This window comes from Talpa occidentalis, unplaced genomic scaffold (genome assembly GCF_014898055.3).
Source record: "Talpa occidentalis isolate TD23 unplaced genomic scaffold, MPIMG_talOcc4v2.1 talOcc4.11, whole genome shotgun sequence".
Taxonomy (NCBI): domain Eukaryota; kingdom Metazoa; phylum Chordata; class Mammalia; order Eulipotyphla; family Talpidae; genus Talpa; species Talpa occidentalis.
The window spans coordinates 29,463,018-29,485,042 of record NW_023601104.1 but is presented as its reverse complement, the minus strand read 5'-3'; the positions used below and the strand labels follow the sequence as shown (position 1 = coordinate 29,485,042).

The 22,025-nt window shown below is 45.4% G+C and overlaps 1 protein-coding gene across 3 annotated transcripts in view; it reads left to right on the top strand.

Annotated features, from left to right (window-relative positions):
• The first annotated feature begins 2,708 nt into the window (after window positions 1-2,708).
• DAPK2 (death associated protein kinase 2) overlaps window positions 2,709-22,025 on the top strand; it is a 106,691-nt gene continuing 87,374 nt past the window's right edge. For 2 of the 3 annotated variants that reach the window (XM_037502671.2, XM_037502669.2), the window contains exons 1-2: window positions 3,030-3,065; window positions 11,636-11,732. In XM_037502671.2, coding sequence (XP_037358568.1) covers window positions 11,656-11,732 — 77 coding nt within the window. In that variant the 5' untranslated portion in view covers window positions 3,030-3,065; window positions 11,636-11,655. Of the gene's footprint in view, window positions 2,740-3,029; window positions 3,066-11,635; window positions 11,733-22,025 lie in introns of those variants that run through there. The other variant, XM_054688027.1, reaches the window with a different exon arrangement.

The window sequence follows — 22,025 nt, the reverse complement described above, 5'->3', positions numbered from 1 at the left end:
GCATCTGGCATCTGAGTGCCTGCCTTTTAACCCTCTGTGCATCCTCTATGACACACATGAGCATCTGTTTTTTTAAAAAAAAGATCTATTTTATTTATTTATGCATACAGGAGCTGGGGTACAGGCCAGAGGTGTGGGGGGTGAGAGGATTTATCAGAGGCAGAGTGGGGAGAACAGGTGGATTGACTGAAATACACTGCTGAGGGGGGGCAGTGGGCGAGCCAGGAGAGGTCTGCTGCACTGTGTGGTTAGCTCCTTGGCTGGGGATTGAACTCCTGATGAAGTGGCTGCTGATAGCCTCATAGTGCTGAGACTTAACCCCATGAGCCACCATGGAGGCCCCTACACACAGTGGCATCTTAATCCCTGCCCACTTCTTGTCAGTGGGTTGTCAGGCTCTGTATGCTTGCCAGACACCTAAGTGTGCTCTAGACTATCACCAATTTTATTGCCCTCTGCTCCCTCTCACAGTTACATCTTTCCCTGTGGGCTTGTCTTCTCATCCTGTGGATGCTTCACGCTCCCAGGATTCACCTGTCTCTCATTTCCTTGGAGTGGCTTGCACAAAGCAGGTGTTCTGATGTCTGCAGATTGGTGGGTTGCTGGAGAATGCTTTCATGTCCCTAGGTCTCTGGAAATGAACAAAGTGGGCCTCAGTGTTGGGGAGGAAGCTAATCTTCCTGTACCCTTCTAGGTCTGTAAGCTGGAGTAGTAAAATTGACACAAGAAAGGTTAGCAAAGAGGGCCTCCCCGGTGGTGCAGTGTGTTGAGCGCGGCACTGTGAGGCTGTCCACAGCCTCTGCAGTGCGGGTTTGATTCCCGGCCGGCCAGGGAGATTCCCACATGGCACAGCAGACCTCTTCTGTCTCTCCCGCTATTCCCCTCAGCAGTGTTTGTGGTCCGTCTGCCTGTTCTGCTCCCCACTCTGTCTCTGGTGAATCGTCTCACCCTCCCGCACCTGTGGCCTGTACCCAGCTCTTTATTTATTTTAAATAAATAAATCTTGAAAGAGAGAAAGAGAGAGAGAAAGGAGAGAGAAAGAAAGAAAGAAAGAAAGAAAGAAAGAAAGAAAGAAAGAAAGAAAGAAAGAAAGATGAAAAGAAAGAAAGAAAGAAAGACTTGAATTATGTGCCCATAGAGACCCAACCATAGAATAGTGGAACCTATCATCTGAGGGTATATAGTTTTTTTATTTATTTATTTATTTATTTATTTATTTATTTATTTATTTCTCTCTGGTGAGAGAATTCACCAGAGACAGAGTAGGATGCAGAACAGGCAGACAGACCGAAACACACTGCTGAGGGGAGCCGTGAGCTAGACATGAGAGGTCTGCCACGCCATGTGGGAATCTCCCTGGCAGGCCGGGAATCAAACTGATGCTGCAGAGGCTACAGACAGACTCAATGACCCATCCAGCTGCAAGTTCTCAGACTAATATTCCAAGTGTCAAATCCAAGCCCCTTGCGTCATGCAAAGGGCTCCTGCTGCTGAAAAACATGTATTAAGCATGAAGTTCAGAGGAGAAGAGATGGAGGGGCTGTATATACTTGGACAATGTCAACTGAGCCCAGTCTTGAATTCATAGCCCAGTCACAGTCCAGGTGAATGAAGAAAACTCCAAAATATTCCAGACCCTTGCCATTCACGTCACTCCTAGTTGCAGCTCCAGGCATTGTGAAACAGGGATAAGTCATACAGGCTGTGTCTGTATGACTGACCCTCAGAATTCCTGACCCTCAAAATGCGTGAATCTAACAAAATTGTTATTTCCTGCCAGCAAGGCTGGGGTGGTTTGTTACATAACAATAGACAACTGGAAATGGGGGAGTAGATGCTTCATCTGAGGATGAAGGTCTTCTTTATGCTGGTGAAACCTTACCATGGGCTGTCCTCCTCCGCCCACTGACTTTGAGAGCCACCTTTAGTCTTGGAATTACTCTAGGTAGCATGATGATCTTGAGAGAGGAAACTCAGAACCTTAAGTGTCCTAGTAGTTGTAAACTTTAAAACTGGAAACTCTGGGATCTTCCTGCAGGCTGTCCCAGAAGCTGGAGTATTGGTCAGCTGGGCTGGGGTAGGGATGGGGTAGGGGAGGGGTTAGGGTTCATTTGTACTGGTCAATATCCTAGCATAGGAAAGGCTAAAGGGGTGTGGGGGGGTGGCTATGGAACAGGGTCATTTACACTGTCGAGGTCTTCTGGGCACATTTTACACTCACTTCAGCTCCACAATAGCTCCATTAGACACTATAAAAAGGGCTGTTTTCCCCACTCCAAGATGAAGAAAAAGCTCAGGTGCCATGCCCAAGATCACACACATGGCATGGCAGCGCAGGACTTTGAACCAAAAATATGACTGAATCTACCACTCTTTCTTCTACGACTGTTTAGAGGAGCCCTGTGTGTGAATTAGGGATGGGAGCTCTGGAAAAACATTTTCATTTCCTTTACCTAAGCTGCCTCTTGTCTCAAGTAAAACTACTGAACTTGGCTTAAGTCCTGCTTCTGCTTCCCACCATCCCCTCCACTCCCATTACTTTTTCCCTCTAGAGAGGGTTGACAGAAGCAAGAGAGGAAAAATTCACTCCCAAGTCTTATTAGGAAGGAGCAGCACCAAGGATAGACCACTTCCTGAGCGGTGGTGCCCGGCGACATCGCCCATTTAAGCCAGTTCCCAGGTGAGGCTCGGCGAAGGGAGCTGACCCGCCCACGGCCACGCAGGGGAGCGGCAGAGCGGGTGAGGAAGTCCCGAGGGTCTCGGCACTGCTCCCCTCGGGGGAATCCCGAAGGTGTCTGCGGGGCAGGCAGCGGGGCCCGCCCCGGGGGCCGTCCCAGGGGGATCCCAGCAGGGGGCGCCGAGGTCCGGCCGGGGCTCGCCTCCAGCCGGCGCCTGGGACTGGACGGGCCGCTCCGCCCCCTCGGCTGTTTCCCGGTGGAGCTGGCCGGCGGGCCCCGGGCGCCGGAGGAGAGCCCCGCGCCGCGCACACCGCCGCGCCCCTCGTGCCCGCCGCGACCCCCGCGCGCCTCGTGCCCGCCGCGCCCGCCGCAGCGCCGCCTCCCGCCGTGAGTAGCGCCCCCTCGACAGCTGGACGGGGCGCGCTGCCCGACTGCCGCGGCGTCCCGGAGTTGGGTTGGCTGGGGCCAAGAGCTTCGGGGCGCTTTTTTATGTACCCGGGGGCCAGCCGCCACGATCCCAGACGCCACCTCACGGTGTATCGGGTCGTGGCCCGGGGCGCCTCAGGGCGCGCTCGGCAACCTGGCACTTGGACCTGAAGGGGGTTGTGGGGGCAGCGGTCCCAGGCTCGGCACCCCGAGAGGAGAGAGAGACAGAGAGGAAGAGAGAGTAAAAGGGAGAGAGAGAGAGAGAGAGAGAGAGAGAGAGAGAGAGAGAGAGAGAGAGAGAGAGAGAGAGAGAGAGGGAGAGAGGGAGAGAGAGAGCGCCTCCAATGCACTGAGGAGTTCTATAACGCTGGAGTCCCCTCTCTTCTGTTGACAGCCCCCTCTGAGCCCGAGGGTGATGATTCCCAATAGGGGAGGGGTAAGGAGACAATTGTCCCCGCGCCCTTGCCATACGCTGTTTTCCCGACTTGCACTGGGTGAGGTGGGGTGATGTTCCCAAAGAGTTCAAGAGCCTGAGCTGGGACCAGAGGAGGAGAGGACTTAGTGGAGGCTGAGGATTTCCTCTGGGGTGATCCTAGCCCTGGAGGCCTTGTAGGTTGTCCCTCAGGAGACCATAGACCTCCCCAACTCTGGTGCCAACTTTGGAGGGCTTGGGGACCTGTCAATAGAAGCCTGGGAGCAGCAGATGGAGTGGCTAGCTGTGTGACTTTCCTAAGCCCTTTCCGCTGTCTGGACCTCAATTTCCTCCTTTTGTCAATCAAGTGGGTTAAACGAAATGGCAGTGGCTTTCAGATATTTTCTCTCAAAGTAATCCTTACATTGAACCCCAATGTAAAGTATGAAAAGTAGAACTGCTCCTGTTCCCTTTCTTTATGGCGGTGGCCCTGAAGCAGACTGAAAATCCCCTGGATTACCATCGGGGTCCCCTTTCTGTGTGGTTCTAAGAAAATGCTGAGCCCCCAGAAATGTTACCTATTATTAAGGCTGGGGAAAGGAAAGAGGATTCAGAGAGTCCATTAAGAGAATTGTAGGCATTGGGCCTCCCCTGGTGGCACAGCAGTTGAGCGCTGGGCTGTGAAGCTGCCCACAGCCTCTGCAGCGCCAGTTCGATCCCCGACCACTAGCCAGGGTCCCACAGTAGAGGTCCAGACCTCTACTGCTGCCTGCTGCTCCCCTCAGCAGTGTCCTCCATCTGTCTGCCTGTTCTGCTCCCCGCTCTGGCTCTGGTGAATTCTCTCACCCTCCCATGCTTCTGACTGTACCCAGTGCTTGTATAAATAAATCTTAAAAAAAAAAAAAAGAATTGTAGGTATTAAGAGGGGCTTATCCTTAGAAACTTGGAGCTGATGGTCTTTGCCTTTAGCCAGAAATTGTAGCTGTGTCCCTCCCCTCTGCTGTGTTTTGTCTTTTCAGGGCCAAGAAGGTTCTAATTGATCACTACACTTTTATCTCATTTTCTCCCCTTTGATTTCATGTTTCTAAACTGGCAAAGTGCAAACTCATCTTGGGGAGAAGTGTTAGGAGAGAACTTTAAGTCATTAGCAGCTGTTTTTTTTTTTTTAATTTAATTTTATTTTTATATTCCCCATACAATTACAACCCCCTTATTTTTACCCCAATCCCGCCTTTCCCCGCCCCCACCCCCCCATAGAGTGTCTCTTGTTCATAGTTGTTTGTTGATTTTTTTTTTTTTTTTTTTTTTTTTTTTTTTTTAAGATTTATTTATTTATTTATACAAGCACTGGTACAGTCAGAAGCGCGGGAGGGTGAGAGAATTCACCAGAGCCAGAGCGGGGAGCAGAGCAGGCAGAAGGACCGAAGGACACTGCTGAGGGGAGCAGCGGGCGGCAGGAGAGGTCTGCACGCCATGTGGGATCCTCCGCCGGTGGCCGGGGAGCAGCCGGGGATCGAACCGGCGCTGCAGAGGCTGCGGGCAGCTTCGCAACCCAGCGCTCAACCACTGCGCCACCGGGGAGGCCCTTAGTTGTTTGTTGATTTTGATATTTTCTTTCTTATAGTTATTCTTTTTCCTGGTCCCTTATTTAAGTTTTCTGGATTCCTGCTATGAGTGAGACCATCCGGTATTTTTCTTTCTCTTTTTGGCTTATTTCGCTGAGCATGATCCCTTCCAACACCATCCATGTTGCTGCAAATTGCATGTGTTTATCTTTTTTGAATGCTGAGTAATATTCCATGGTGGATATGTACCACATCTTCTTGATCCAGTCATCTATTTTTGGGCATTTGGGTTGTTTCCAAAGCTTAGCAATTGTAAACAGTGCTGCTATAAACATAGGGGTGCAGGTGCTCTTTGGAATTGATGTTTCTGTGTCCTTTGGGTAAATACCTAGGAGTGGAATTGCTGGATCATATGGAAGCTCTATGTTTAGTAGGTCCAGAAATCTCCACACAGCTCTCCATAGTGGTTGGACCAGTTTGCACTCCCACCAACAGTACAGGAGAGTTCCTTTTTCTCCACACCCTCGCCAACATTTGTTGTTGCTAGTTTTTTTAATATGTGCCATTCTCACTGGTGTAAGATGGTATCTCATGGTAGTTTTGATTTGCATGTCCCTGATTACAAGTGATGTTGAACATTTTTTCATATGCCTGTTGGCCATTTGCATTTCCTCTTCAGAGAAATTTCTTTTCAGCTCTTCTGCCCATTTTTTGACTGGATTATTTTCTTTGTTGTTGTTGAGTCTCATCAGCTCTTTGTAGATTTTTGTGATCAGTCCTTTATCATTAGTGATGTGTGCAAAAATGTTCTTCCAGTCGGTGGGGTTTCTCTTTGTTTTTGTTATTGTCTCTTTTGCTGTAAAGAAGCTCTTCAATTTGATGTAGTCCCAGCTGTAGATCTTTGCCTTCACTATCACTGCTTTGGGTGATGTGTCTGTAAAGATGTCTTTGATGTGCATATCATGTAGTGTTTCGCCTATATTTCCTTCTATGTATTTTATGGTTTCAGGTCTTATGTCTAGTTCTTTCATCCATTTTGAGTTGGTTTTTGTGCATGGTGTTAGGTCGTAGTCAAGCTTCATTCTTTTGCATGTAGCGACCCAGTTTTCCTAGCACCATTTATTGAACAAACTTTCTTTGCTCAATGCATATTCTTTGCTCCTTTGTCAAAGATTAGTTGACCATAAATCTGTGGGTTTATTTCTGGATTTTCTATTCGATTCTATTGGTCTGTGTGTCTGTTCTTGTTCCAATACCATGCAGTTTTGATGATTATGGCTTTGTAGTACAGTTTGAAGTCTGGGAGTGTGATGCCTCCATTCCCTTCTTTCTTTTTCAGGAGAGCTTTGGCATTTCGGGGTTTTTTGTGATTCCATATGAATTTCATCAATAATTGTTCTATTTCTTTGAAGAATGACATTGAAATTTTGATTGGAATAGCATTGAATCTGTATATTGCTTTTGGTAGGATGGCCATTTTAATAATGTTTATGCTTCCAATCCATGAGCAGGGGATGTCTTTCCATTTCTTTGTGTCTTCTATTTCTTTTAACAGTGTGTTATAGTTTTCTTTGTATAGGTCCTTTACCTCTTTTGTTAGATTTATTCCCAAGTATTTGATTTTTTTTTGTTTCAATAGTAAAAGGGATGCTTTTTTGATTTCTTCTTCTTCAGATTTATTGTTTGTGTATAGAAAGACTACTGATTTTTGCGTGTTGATTTTGTATCCTGCCACTTTACTGAACTGATTGATGAGTTGAATTAGTTTTTCTGTGGAGTTTTTGGGGTTCTTTATGTATATTATCATATCATCTGCAAATAGTGATAGTTTGACTTCTTCTTTTCCTATTTGGATTCCTTGTATGTCTTTCTCTTGTCTTATTGCTCTGGCTAGGACTTCCAGTATTATATTGAAAAGCAGTGGTGAGAGAGGACATCCTTGTCTTGTCCCAGATCTTAATGGAATTGCTTTCAGCTTTTCGCCATTGAGAATGATACTGGCTGTTGGCTTGTCATATATGGCCTTTATGATGTTGAGGTATGTTCCTTGTATCCCAAGAATTTCAAGGGCTTTTATCATGAATGGGTGTTGCACTTTGTCAAAAGCTTTCTCGGCATCTATTGATATTATCATATGGTTTTTATATTTCTTTTTGTTGATGTGTTGGATAACGTTGATTGATTTTCGGATGTTGAACCATCCTTGTGTTCCTGGAATGAATCTTACTTGGTCGTGGTGAATTATCTTATGGATACATTGTTGGATTCTGATAGTAAAAATTTTATTGAGGATTTTTGCATCAGTGTTCATTAGGGAGATTGGCCTGTAGTTTTCCTTTTTTGTGTTGTCCTCGTTAGGTTTTGGTATTAGTGTAATGTTGGCTTCATAGAACATGTTTGGTATTATCCCTTCCTTCTAAATTTTTTGGAAGAGTTTGTGAAGGATAGGCACTAATTCGTTCTGAATGTTTGGTAGAATTCATTTGTAAATCCATCAGGTCCTGGGCTTTTGTTTTTGGGGAGGTTTTTGATTACCATTTCAATTTCGCTGCTTGTAATTGGTCTGTTTAGGTGTTCTATTTCTTCTTTATCTAGCTTTGGGTGATTGTAGAGTTGTAGGAATTTGTCCATCTCCTCTAGATTGTTGAACTTGTTTCCATATAACTGTTCATAGTAGTTACTGATTATTCTTTTGATTTCTGCTCTGTCCGTTGTGATTTCTCCTTTTCATTTATGATCCTGTTTATTTGTGCTTTCTCCTTTTTTTCCTTTGTGAGCCTGGCTAGGGGTTTGTCTACTTTATTTATTTTTTCAAAGAACCAGCTCTTGGTTTCGTTGATCTTTTGGATTGTTTTTTTAGTTTCAATTTCATTTATTTCTGCTTTGGTTTTTATTATTTCTTTTCTTCTATTCGAGATTAGGTTGTTTCTTTGAGTTCTTCCTTGTTTCTTGATGTGAGCCTCTATTGCTATATGTTTTCCTCTTATTACCATTAGCAGCTGTTTTGAACTGATGAGGAAACTGAGCAACAGCCTTGAGAAGAGAGGCTGGGACATTAAATTGAAATCAACCAACATCTATACAGTGCTGGAAATTGCAAGGGGACAGAGGGGCCTCCCTGGTGGTGCAGGTGGTTGAGGGCCTCACTGTGAAGCTGTCTGCAGCCTCTGCAGTGTGGGTTTGATCCCAGCCGGCCGGCGAGAATCCCACATGGCACAGCAGACCTCTCCAGTCTCGCCCGCTGCTCACGCTCAGCAGTGTACTCTGTCGGTCTGTCTGTTCTGTTCCCTGCTCTGTCTTTGGTGAATCCTCTCACCCTCCCGCACATCTAGCCTGTACCCTGGTTTTTGTATAAATAAATAAATCTTAAAAAAAAAAAAAAAGGCAAGGGGACGGAGGTGAGATTGTCACAACCCCTTCCTCACAGGCTCCAAGACAAAAGGTGGGAGGGAGGAAACTCACATTTGTTGGGTCTGTCCAGGCGCTATTTAAAACACCTTACATTTGTTTTCTTGTTTTTCCCACAAAGAAGATATTAGACTTATTGTTTCGTTATGTAAGATTTTGATTGCATATAAAAGTGTGCATCCTATATATCCACATAACTACCACCCAGAGCAAGAAACAGCATTACCAACACCCAGAAATTCCCTATTGTTTTGTTCCAGGATAACCCCCACCCCTACCACACACATGTCACCACTATTCTGACTTCTAGTATCATAGGTTTGTTTTACAGAATATGGAATCAACACAGTAAATAGTCCTTTGTGTCTGGTTCCCTTCATTCAAGTCATGTTTGAGGTAGTGAGTTTTGTTGCAGGTAGTAGGAGTTTGTTTATTCTCGTATTCCATTGAGGATATACCTCAGTTTATGTGTCCATTCTTCTATTGATGGCCATCTAGTTTTTAATGCTTAACTTATTACTAGTAGTGCTACCATGGCCATTCTAACGTGGACTGCTTTGGAGATCATTAGCACACATTTCTCTAGGTATGTCCATAATAACTGCCCAATAATTTTCTAGAGTGGCTGTGCCAGTATATACTCCTCTAGTACTGTGTGAGAGTTCTAGTCACTCCACTTTTTAACAACACTAGTTTTTTTCTGGACTCATTTTCCATGTAAATAATTTGAAATTTAGAAAACTTCTGTGTTCTGAGTGTGTTAGTATGTGGCAGAGGTGGGATTCGAACCCAGGCCCTGTGACTGTGAAATCTGTGCTCTCTCCCCCTGGATTAGACATGGACAAAGATTATGATGGACCAGAATATAATAAGTTCTAACTCCCAAAAATGTATGACGAGCCCTCTCTGGGCTTTTAAAGAGAAGGGAATTTTAACCTGTTCTGCTGTGGAAAAGGGTCATGGAACCTCACAAAGATGGTAGCATTTGCATAGGGCCTTGCAGGAAATGGGTAGAAGGGCTTTCCAGAGGGGGCCCTAAAGGAAAGGACTCAGCTTGAGTGAGGCATGGTGGGGTGAGTTTTGGAGAAATGGGAAAGGTTTATCTGGCTGTAATATAGGCTATGTGAGGAAAGGGGGGAGCTAACCTGGAAAGGTGAGGTGGGGTCAGACTGGTGGATTTAGTTTGTCTGTAGGGAGCTTTCCTACCCCCCACTTCTGGTCATCCAGATGTGGAGTCCAAAGCAGGGGCTCTGGTATTGCTGGGGAGCTGAGGCTGCTTCGAATCCAGCCCAGCTCCTGACAGAGCAAATGGAACTGGCCTTTTGCCAGTGGAGAGTCTTAGCTGTTCCTGGGACCACTCTCAGGTTATGTGACAATAGACTTGTTTGGAGTTTCCTGCTTCTGTCTGGCTGTGTGGAATTAGTAACTCCACTCCCCTGACCTTATCCAAATGGTTTATGTGGAGATAATTTTTCCCCAGCAAAAAGAAGATGGCAGATAAGAGCCCTGCCTCCCTCTGGGTGAGGGTGGTGGTGAGGGTGGATCAACCTTCTGATTCTGCCCAAGCCAAGCTTGCCAGGAGACCCCAAAACTTTTTCCTCAGAAACGACCTGAATTGGTTGTCACAAGGATTGTGTGAGGCCACAACACAAACAGTGCCCTGGGATGAGTCATCCCATACATAGCTTATCTACACCAGATCAGTCTAGAATAGGACTCCTGGAGCTGTTCTTTTCTATATTCTAGGCTTGCTGGGCCCTGAATGGGCACAGAGCAGAGACCAAGCATGGAGGAGGATGTGTGATGGACTTTGGGCACTGACAGGAAGAAGACTGGCAGATTAAGGCCTGAGAGCTTGGTCAGCAATGCCTGGAGGTCTTCAGGAATGTATGTGGGAGGGAGAGAGGCAGGGGGGTTTTGCAGGAGGGCAAGGGTGGAGGACAGAGGGGAGATGATACATGTCCTAGGAGTTAGAATAGCTTCAGCCACATCACATCGATGAGCCGAGATGAGCTCTTATGTAATGGTGCCTCCACCCAGTCTGGTGAAAACAGTCTTTTGGAGCTCATGTGGCCCAGGCGTGGTTGGTATCTGATTGGCAGGCAGAAGAAAAGCTGCCAAAGCTAGCCAAAATGATCTCTGAGAGGTCATTTGCTTATAACTCCTGAAAGATCCATCCACAGGTAGCTGGTTTTATCTTTGTGATTTGAAGACTGTTAATGAGTCCTGTCCTTGGGGTGTTGTCCAGGGTGGCAGGTGGCTGTCCCAAGGATGGGTGAGCTCCTTGGGGGAACAGGGACCCCACAGTAGGATGCAAAAAGCCTCTTCTGGTGGACTGGTTGGTAAGCATTCCCCCATGACTCAGAGCTGTCCTTTGGTTCCTGGGCAAGGCAGAGTTAACTCTATCGTATAGGTGAAGAAACTGAGGCTCCTCTGACAAGAGATGAGGTCACAGAACTTGTTGCAGGCAAAGCTAGAACTAGACCTCAGGCTCCTGACTCCTGGTGCCTGTTGTAATTTGTCACACCCCTCCCGCCCTTCTTTCCCTTGGGGTGATGAGTGAGAGTTTACAAATCAGTTCAGACTTGCAATTGTGTGTCACAGCCCCTGAGGGAGCTGAGGTCATGATAATCCCTTACCTTTCTATTGCATTGGATAGTTTACAAAATAATTTCGTGATTTGCAGTGTTTTGTTTTTTTTTTTAATAGTAGTAACCCCTTTTACAAATGGGGAAGTTTAGTCTCTGGCAGTTTAAATAACTTACCGAGCAAAATTGGGACTGGAACCTGGAAAAGCTAGTGTTCTTTTCACTGCATCACAGCTTTGTCTTTTCTCAGTAGTTCTGAATTTCATGAGAGCAAATTGCCAAAGCTAGTCATGAGTCTGTCTCTGAACTTGTTCAGAGTAGTTCTGAAGAAGTGGGGAGGACTCTTTTTCTGTTTCTTTAACACAGCTGAATTAATATCAGTCAGATAGGTACCATGCATCATCAGCTACATGCGAGACAAGGCTTAAGGGGGCAGTTCTTGAGGAACCAGGTGATTTGTTCCTACAGGAACCTGTAGGTGATTACTCTGAGGCCCAGACTCTTAGGCTTGTGCCTGTTTCCATGGCCATCCTAACCTCAGTTTTGTTACTGTTTCAGGTTTGGATGTCTAGGCCTCAATGAGGAGCCCAAACATGGAGACGTTCAAGCAGCAGAAGGTGGAGGATTTCTACGACATTGGCGAGGAGCTGGGAAGGTAAGAGGCTGTGAGAGGTGGAGGGGGTGTAAGACAGAACCCAGATTCACTTCTCTTGGTGCACTTCAGTTTGGTGTTGGGGAGCCTGGGCTTATTACAGGACTCATGGGAAGCTGTAAATACAACCCTGAGGTTTATTCAATTCCATGGGCAGCTCTGCAAAGAGTCATCTGTCTGAAAATAAAGACTTGCTCAGCAGACGGTGCTAGAATTGTTGATGCTGTGTTTTTAGTATAATCTACAGAATCTAAATGATACTTATTTTTTCTGGTACTTTTCACACAAAGCCCTCGCCACACTCTGGACAGAGACCTGACCTGTTGGTTTTCTTCTGAGTCCCACTTAGTATTCTCCGTGGTTCCCAGGATTTTGTTTCCTAAGCTCAGAGCCTGAATGGGAGGTGAAGTAATCTTCCTGAAAGTGGATTTGCATTGAGTAACAAGCCATATGAGCCTAGTTGTGAAGGTTCCTGGGCTCTGAGCGTCTGGGTACCTTGTCAGGTTGGCTAAGCCCAGAACATAGCCAGGGATAAACTCTGAGATCTGAAAGTAGTTACCAGTTGGAGAGAAATGAAAATTTTCTGAAGTTCTCCTTGCCTACCATTTCTAACAGTTGCTAATATTTAGATGATGTTTTAATGATTATAGAATACCATTCCTGATGTTTGCTTCTCACAACAGTGCATGAAATAGGATTTATTTTTATCCTAGTTTTTTAGATGAGGAAACTGTGGTCCATAGAGTTTAATCAAGTTGCCCCAAGTTGCTCAGATAGGAAGTGACAAGATCAAGATCTGACCTCTGTGTTTGGTGTCTGCATGACTATTATGTGCTCTCCTGTGATACAACATTTGCACACTCACATATATACACCTGTACACCCAATTCATCTCTTCACACACCCCACAGAGTAAAAACCTGGGCGTTTTGGACCTTCACTGTTTCCAAGACACAAACAGGAAGCCTTAACTCCTTTGTAGAGCTCTCTCCAAAGAGAGATCTTTGTAGAGCTCTGCTTATGACCTCTTCCCTCCACTCTCCTGCCGTCTCTTTCTTTTTCTTCCCTAGACAAAACAGAGAGAATTCAAAGTCAGAGGAATCTTAGTTTGAGAAAAATGGGAGGCAGAGTTGCTTTAGTTTCAGGGAATGCTTTACCTGGCTGGCTGGGTAGAGGAGCAAGTAACTGCAAAGACCCTATAGGGACATGATTCCTTAGCCTTCTATCTGAGACAGCTGCCACTGGCTATGTGGGGTCTAGCAAAGAGACTGGGGTTGGGGGGTCAGTTGGTGTATGAATGGAAAACCAGGTTCTTTTAGCCCCAGGTGCTTCTTCTGTGCTCAGTGATAGCAGGGAGAAAGTGGCACCCTCAGCAGCAGGCCCTACCAATGACATGTGATTTGGTGCCTCACCTTGGCCCCATCTCATGCATAGGGTCTGTGCTAAGTGCTGTTGGTACAAAGATGAGCAAGATACGGATAGTCTCTGCTCTCCTGGAGCTCAGCCTGGCAGTGGGTGCAGCCCCACACATAACAAGGGTGGGGCTGGATAGGACTAGTATTGGATGGGCTCAAAACTGAGAAGTAGGGGTGTGGGTCTCTAAGAAGGAAGTAGATGCTGTTTCCTAGGGAATTCATCCGTTATTTCTTCTTAGTCTTGTCTCTCCCCTACTCTGTGCTTGAGAGCTTTTAGAAGTGGAAGAGACCTTATGTTTTCTGATCCTCTACATGCAACAGAATGGGAAGACCCCATATACCTCATAGCCTGGTGAGCTTTGGGTGAGTCCCCCCTAAACACATCCTGGATATAGGGTAGATAAGAAGCAGTAGAGGCCTGAGGCCTTTGGGATGACTTTATATCCTAGGATTTGTGGTCTAGAGATCAGATAAAGTGGAAGACCTTTAGAAGGCCTTTTTTCCAGGCCCTTCATTTGATAATTGAGGAAACTAAGCCTCTGAGAGGGACAGGATCTGCCTGGGGCACTTGACTTCTGAAGTCCCCTCTCTCCTCCCCTCCTTTTCTTCACTTAACATATTCTTGTGCCATAAAATGGTAAACAGACATGATCCTGTCCTCTTGTAGCTTATGATCCATTGGTGGAGAAATTAAACTAAACAAAGCAAGTGAACACTTGCTATTGAAGTGAACTAGGCTATGGAAGAGAACTAGGTGCTCTGAGAGAAAATAGGGTGCTTCGTTTAGATGGGGAGGGCTGCCCTGAGGAGTAGCTGAAGAGTAGACACACAGGCTAAAACAACTGCCTGGACACAGGCCCTGAGGTGAGGAAGAGCCCCAGGAGGCCAGTGTGACCTTGGAATGTGAGCCGGGGGTCCGTGGTGCTAGTTGAAGTTGGGAACATAGGTGGGGGCTGGATTTAGCTGGTGAGCTCCCTGCTAACATAGGGTGGTTGGGAGGTTCGGCTTTCCTTAGAGCTCACACAGCTTGGGGTTTGGGTCCTCTTCCTAGCTGTATAACTTTTAGGACAAATGACTCAATCTCTCTGGGCCTTAGTTTCTTAGTAAGGATTAATAGCAGCACAATCCTCACAGTTGTGGGGACTAAATTAGATGCTGAGTCTCAGGTGTCCCTCACAGAGCCAGGCACAGGGCAGGTCTCAAAGACAAGAGTTTTTGGCCTTTGAAATAAATTTGGGGCCCAGACTCCCACCTCTGCAGTCCCCTAGGAGGAAGGTGTGGGACTGCATGGAAGAACAGTAAGAGGGATTATTCTTATTTTGGAAGAGCTGTTTGTAAACCCTGCCATCAGTTGAGTATCTGAACCTAAACTTAGAGCTGCCTCACTGGTTTTAGCTCCTTATTAAGTCCTTAGCACACAAAAATGAAAATGAATGACAATAATTTTTTACTTTAACTGTAATGATGGATGAAGCTCACAAACAATGTTCAATAAAGGAAGCCAGACGCTAAAGAGTACTGTATAATTCCAAAAAAAGGGCAAAATGAATCAGTTGTGCTAGAATTCAGAATAATGGTTATTCTTGGGGGAGTAGTGACTGGTAGGGGGTATGAAGGCAGTTTTGGGGTGGTGGTAGGTATTGTTTTATTTCTTAACCTGGGTGCTTATATCATGGATGTGTTAATTTCATGAAAATATATCAAGTGGTATAGGTATGTGTACATTTTCCTATATGTTATACCTGAACTGAAACTGTGTGTATTAACAAGCAGTGACCTTGAACTCCACTCCCTGCCCCAATGTGGTTCCTGAAGAATGTGGTTCTGATTTCTTTGGAGGCCTTGTCTGTCATTATCCTACAAGTAAAAGAACATCTGTGAGAAAAGTTGCAGAATCCAGCTTTGGATCTGGGTAGCATGTCCTGGCTGGAGAGTCCCACACTTACTGGGTCTCTTCCTGACCCTGTACATCTTTCCTCATTCTGGCTCCCAGTGCTGAGCTCGAATTCTGGGAGTGGACACTTGGCTGTGCTTGAATTTTGGCACCAGCCTGCTGGGGGGTGCCTGCAGCTGCATGCTGTTGCTGGGAACATTAGGTGGAATGCTAGCCTGCAGATTCTCACCTCTCACAGCCTTGGTAGCCAGCATAGGGCAGAGCAGGGGAAAGTAGGAGCAAGGCTCATAAAGAGAAACCCATTTAAACCCTTGTTTTTTAGATAATGCTAAAACCAGAAGTGTCTTGTTCCAGGTCACACAGTGAACCAGTAATAGACCAAGGTGGGACTGGGGATCTGACTCCTACTCTAGGGCTTTGGCCACTATACCATGAAGAGCCATAAGACACAAAATAATTTTTTCATTTCATTTAAATGCTTCTGGAGGGCCTCCGTGGTGGCGCAGGAGTAAAGACACAGTGCTATCAAGCTGTCAGCAGCCACCGTAGCTTGAGTTTGATCCCCGGCCAGGGACCTGACCCATGTGGCGCAGCAGACCTCTCCTATCTCCCCTGCTGCTCCCCTTAGCAGTATATTTCAGTAGATCTGCTCCCCACTCTGTCTCTGGTGAATCCTCTTACTCCCCTCACCCCTGGCCTACACCCCAGTTCTTGTATGCATAAATAAATAAATAAATAAATAAAAATCTTAAAAAAAATGCTTCTGGGCTTGAGGGAGAATAGATGGTGTGGTGGTCTTTTCTTTTTGACCTTGAAGGTAGGGTCAGAGTGAGGAGGCTGAGCATTTGGGAAGGTGTGATGTTCCTTCCCCAGGGGAAGAGCCCTGATGGATAGCCCAGAGACTGCATGCCCAGGATCCAGGTCATTTAATGTTAGCAGCATGATCAGTGGTTTCTTCTTTTCTGTACTTGGATTATTAGATTAACATAAAATGTTATAGTTGAACTAGATGGCAACAAAAATTTAGTACCAGTCTCTATTCTATAGATGAGGAAAGTGAGGTCCAAAGACGGGAGGTGATTTGTCCAAGGTCACAGAGCAAGTGATACAGGAGGTAGAATTTAAAGAACCTTTTTACCTACACCATGCGGGTATAAGTAAACAGGCAAACACTTATCTTTATCTATCTTCAGTTTTTATCCATAGCCCCCACGTCTCTCAGAGAACCTACGTTACTCTTACCCCACAGAGCCTATCATCCCCTCCCCTCTCTCCTGGCATAAACCCCACTACTTAGAGCTGCTGGGTGCGAGGCGCCCTACTAGACACTTAATCTGAAGAATCTCCTTTTGTGGGGACAGGAGCCTTGGTGCAGGGAATGAGTCACTGCTCTCAAGCTCACCTTCCTAAATGGACTGAGGAATTCCCTGCGAGAGCCCTAGTGATAGGGCGGCCTGGCACGTCTGAGTCTCCCGGCAGGATTCTCTGTGGTTAAATCACACACCACGCTCCGAGCTTAACGAGGGCCGCCTCTTTCAGGAGAGAAACAAAAACCTACAGAATATGTGCTCAGATTTACCCAGGCTGGGTTCCATAGCATCGTCTGGCCTGCAGAGCACTATGGTTAATGTTACAAAGTTCTGAAGAGCTAAAATGAAAAGCTGGGCTCTCTCTGCCCTCCCTCCAAATCTCACACCCCACAGGTAGACTTTGATGATAATTTGTTTTCATTGACTTTTTGTTGTTCATTTGTTTTTGTTTTTATTTATTTTTTTTTTTATAGAGGCATGCTTTATTTATTTGTTTGCTGGTTTCTTTGTTTGTTTGTTTATACATGCACTGGGTACAGTCAGAAGCTCGGGAGGGCGAGAGAATTCACCAGAGCCAGAGCGGGGAGCAGAGCAGGCAGAAGGACCGAAGTACACTGCTGAGGGGATCTGCGCGCCATGTGGGACCCTCCTCCGGTGGCCGGGGAGCAGCCGGGGATCGAACCGGCGCCGCAGAGGCCGCGCGCAGCTTCGCAACCCAGCGCTCAACCGCTGCGCCACCGGGGAGGCCCTGTTTTTGTTTTTAAATGGAAACTTTATTCTTTTTTTTTTTAAATTCAGGTAACACTTGTGTACAACACTGGATGTGAATTAGGGGAATAGGCTCACCCTCTATTCTGTTGTCTTTTTTTTTTTTAAGATATATTTATTTATTTATACAAGCAGTGGGTACAGTCAGAAGCGCGGGAGGGTGAGAGAATTCACCAGAGCCAGAGCAGGGAGCAGAGCAGGCAGAAGGACCGAAGTACACTGCTGAGGGGAGCAGCGGGCGGCAGGAGAGGTCTGTGCGCCATGTGGGACCCTCACCGGGCAGCCAGGGATAGAAACGGTGCTGCAGAGACTGCGGGCAGCTTCCGCAACCCAGTGCTCAACCGCTGCGCCACCGGGGAGGCCCTATTCTGTTGTCTTTTAACTTTTCTAAGTAAAGCAAGTGGACCCAGATGGGATCACATGACATAGCAACCTGCAACTTGCTTTTTTCCTTAATGAAATATGTTGAAAAAAATTTTTACAGCAGTGCCTACAAGACTATGAGACTTATTTTAGATGAAAGTTTTTTTAAAATGAAAAACTGCATAAGACAATTTAAGCCAACAAAAGATTAGCAGCCTTAACCCAGCAGCTATTTTTATTTCTGTCTACCCTCTAATCTGTCCATGGCTATTTCTCATGCCCACACATTCCCTCCTCTTTTGTGTCTACTTGAGGCACACACATGCCCAGAGCTAGCATTCCCTGAAATGCTAAGCTACTGGGCAGGGTGGGGAGGCCAAGGGGCGTGAGAGCAGCACTCGTGGCTGTGGGAGAGCCCAGTGATGAGAATAGGTCTATCTCACATTTGCTTATACAGTGCTGTCAACTCTTTGAAGGCAGGTCCGCATCTGTTTTCCTACTTTGAGCATCATTATTACACTGAGACAGAGGCTAGAGCTCCTCAGAGTTTCTGTGACTTTTCTTTGTTTTTGCTATTTCCGCAGTCTGTTGTGTATTCTCCTATACATATCAGAAAGCCTGAACCTTTTCTGTTGGGTGATGATCAAATGCCACATCCTTGACAAAGCCTGCCATGAAATACTCAATCCCACACCTCCCTTCTTCTGTGGGATTTGATTAAGTGCTAATGTCTCTATTAAATGCTAATGTCATCATGCCTCATGTGCCTCATGGTACACAAAAAGGTTTACCTGGCCATCTTTTCCATTGTACTGAAGGTTCCTCCAACCTGGGCTCTACATAATTCATCTTTTATCCATGCGTCCCCTCTGTTCCCACCACATGGTATCCTTCTGCTCAGGCCTTTCACAATTGATAAATGTTCAACTCTCACAGATGTGGTAGAGCTGTCTGGATCCTGCCTTGAGTTAAATCTGAGGCAGAAAACCTCAGCCAAGCCTCCAGTTCTATAGACCTTGGAGTCCATGAACATCCGGGATTCACCAAACACAAAGTGGGAAACATAGTGTAAAATTTACCTCCATAAACTGGACATCCATTATTGTATTTAATCTTTGCAACACCTTGTGAAATAGTTACCATTCCCATCTTATGGATGCAGAAACTCGGTCTTCGAAATATTAGGTAACTGACTCAAGAAAGACTGACTGAAGACCTTATCAAAGAGAATATAAATGGGAAATTCTACTCTGTGCAACACAGCAAATATCAGAGAAAGTCAGAAATAAAAGCCAGAAACGTATCTGGACAGAGTCCTGTGTGTCTTCCTGGGGTAGGATTTTTGTGCCTCTGATCACACACAAACTTGTATTTCCTGCTGCCAAGAAAGTGAAAGTGACTGACACATTAAGACTCTTCTGCTATGTGTTAGTGAGTGTGCTGAGTACTTCCCATTCTTCTAGAACAATATGAACTGGATCACATGCCATTTCACAGATAAGGAAACTGGTTCACAGTTGTGCCCCAAACAACCCCAAGGGTGAGTGAGTGTGTAGATCAGTATGAGTCTGTGCTCTAGGTCATTATCACAGCCCATTGACTCTTTGCAGATACCCGTGTGCAATGTGCACCATGATGAGTGTGAGACTTAGGGCTCAGCCTTTCCCCTACAGAGTTTCAGGCTTAATTGGAGCCCAGGAGTACTCTACTCAAAGGCTCATGAAATGAAGGGATGGAACAGGCCACGAGCATATCCCCTAAACATGTGCTGGTAGTTCAGAGGAGGAAGCCATCTCCCTGAATTGAGCTCCTGACTGTTCAGCATAGGAAATGGGCAGATGACCACCTCAAGGAGAGGGCTCTGCCCAGGTCTGAGAAGCAGTAGCCTGGGCTTAACCTAGACCTAGAGTCGAAGGGATGGGGCTGCCAGGACAGGGGACTGGATCACACAGGCTGAGGATGAGAGAGGGAGGCACTTATAACACGCATTGTTAGGAAAACAAAGCACAAAGCCACTCAAAGTGGCTGCACTGCACAGGCTTCAGCTGGCTCTTGGAGCAAATGGCTTGCCCTAAGGGGTCGGTCTCATCGAGCTGTTTGCTGTAGGGAAACTGTCAGAGCTCTTGTGTGGGGGTAGCTGAAAACATTACATGCGCAGTCTGTTGTGTGTTCTCCTATACTTAATTTTCCACAGTTTGTGAATTGTGTATTGTGGTTTTTTGACTCAAGATTGTTTTATGTATACCTTTCAATGTATCCAGATATATAACTTAAAGATAGTTTCAAAATTAATAGAAAAATTGTAAAAATAATAGAACTTCCATATCACCTTTACCAGACATAGCGATTTTTAATATTTTGTCACCTCATCCACCTTCCCCCATCCCCTCTTCTCCTCCTCTTGCTTCTTTTCTCCTCCCTTTCTTTTTTGCCTGTCTAATTGTCTATTGTTGCTTCTGATCCATTTAAGAGTAGGTTGTAGACATTATATCTCTTTATGCTTTTCCCCCCTCCCTTACATATCTCTTTATCCTTTAATCCTTGGTTTGCGTCTCCTAAGGAAGCGGATATTTTCAGAACCACAATACAGTTTTCAAATTCAGGACATTTAACTCTGACATAACATTTTGATCTAAGCCCTCCTTGCTTTAATTTGTCGTTTTTCCTACTAGTATTTTTTATAGTAGTTTTTCTCTTTGCAGTTCAAGACCCAGTACAGATCATGTACTGCATGTCATTTTCACAGTTTCCTTTAACCTGCACAGTTCCTCAGCCTTTCTTTGACTTTCAAGACACTATTATTTTTGAAAAAAATAAAATAAAATAATGCTGGCCTTTTGTAAGAAAAAAAAATAGATCCAGTCTATATACTTTTGTTAACTTCATAATATTCTGCTGTATGGATATTTTCAATTTATTTAACTTTCCCCATTGTTTATCTTTGATTAAAAAAATATATAAATGTTTCTGTGAACATATTTGTTTAATTTCCTCTCTGTACATTGTTTCTGTTGGCTGTATTCACAGAGATGGAATACCAGGTCAAAGCTTATGACTGTGTAGTGGTTGAGACTAGAAATACTGGCCGAGTTTACCAGATCATCATCGTGTACTTATTTCCTTATGGCTTTGCCTACACTCTTTCATTGCTCTGGTGTATCTTTGGTAGTTTCAGAGTTCCGTGAGGCTACATGAATTTTTTCACTATGGGAAAATTAAAAGTGGTTGAAGTCTTCTATGCTTAACTTCAAACTTGATTCTCTCTGCTGTATTACTTACTCTCATGGTCTTTACATTTCATTACATTTTCAGTCATATTTTCTTTCTTTCCTTTTTTTTAAATCAAGTGCCATTGTTTTACATGCTTGTTAATATTTTGACAATATAGGATTTCTCCCCTCAGGTGTAGTCACCATAGCTTTCCTACCACCAACGCACCCACAGTCCTAACCCACCCACCATATACAGTCAGATTTTCATAGATTATCTGAAGTTCTGATAGCAAGGCAGGTAAAGCAATTGTAAGAATCTCTGTATAGAGAAAATGGCCCTGAACATTTACTGACCCAATCCAGTCAGAACCAGAGACAGAGTTCTTCCCTATGTGGACTGATGGTATTGTCTCTCTTCCTCAGAAGTAGAACGGATGAAAGGTCTTCAGGGGACCCCAGATCTCCCATAAATAGGTCCATTTCTTTATTTTATGTTTGGAAGCTTGTTGGGAGGGCTCTATAAGAAAGCTTTCTGAGAAAGTACTGTTGCGGGAGAGACTGCTAGAGAGGGTAGGACTTTTGAAGACAAAGGAGGGAGCTCAGTCCCCTTTCTTCTGCTGCTGGGGAAGCCAAAGTGAGGGCTAAGAGCCAAGGCCAGTGTAGAAGTGGGCCTGAGGTACCCATCACCTCAGCTGTAGTAAAACCTCAGGACTCTTGCAGCCCTGGGAGGTGGGAGATGCTGCAGCTTCTAGGGCTCCCCACTGAGGTGATGGCTAGGGCCTTCAGATTCTCTTCCTGAGATGGTCCCAGACCCCAAAGCAGCCTTCAACAGGCTTTGGAGCCCAGGAACTTAACCTTCAAGGACTCCATGCTGTCTGTCAGGTCTCAGAAAACTAGATCCTCCAATATATTTCAATAAATCTGCCTTTTCTGTTCTCCACTCTGTCTCTGGTGAATTCTTTCACCCCATTGATTCTTCCCCACCAAAGAGAGAAAGAGAGAGGAAAGGAGAGGAGAGGAAGGGAGGGGAGGGGAAGGGAGGGGAGGGGAAGGGAGGGGAGAGGAGAAAAGAGGTACCCCAAGGATAATCTAGTCTGCCACCTGTTTGTGAATGGCCTTAAAGTTAAAATGGGTTTTACAGATAAACAGTTCCAGTAGATTGATGACAGGGAACACTAACTTTGGCTTCAAATCAAACAAAATGTTACCTACCCCTCCTCCCAAAATTCCATTCTTCAAAGACCTGTATTACAAAAAAAAAAAAAAAAGGCAAAAAAAAAACCAAACAAGGCAAAACAAATTCAATTCTTATATTTTGAATGGTAATCAATTAA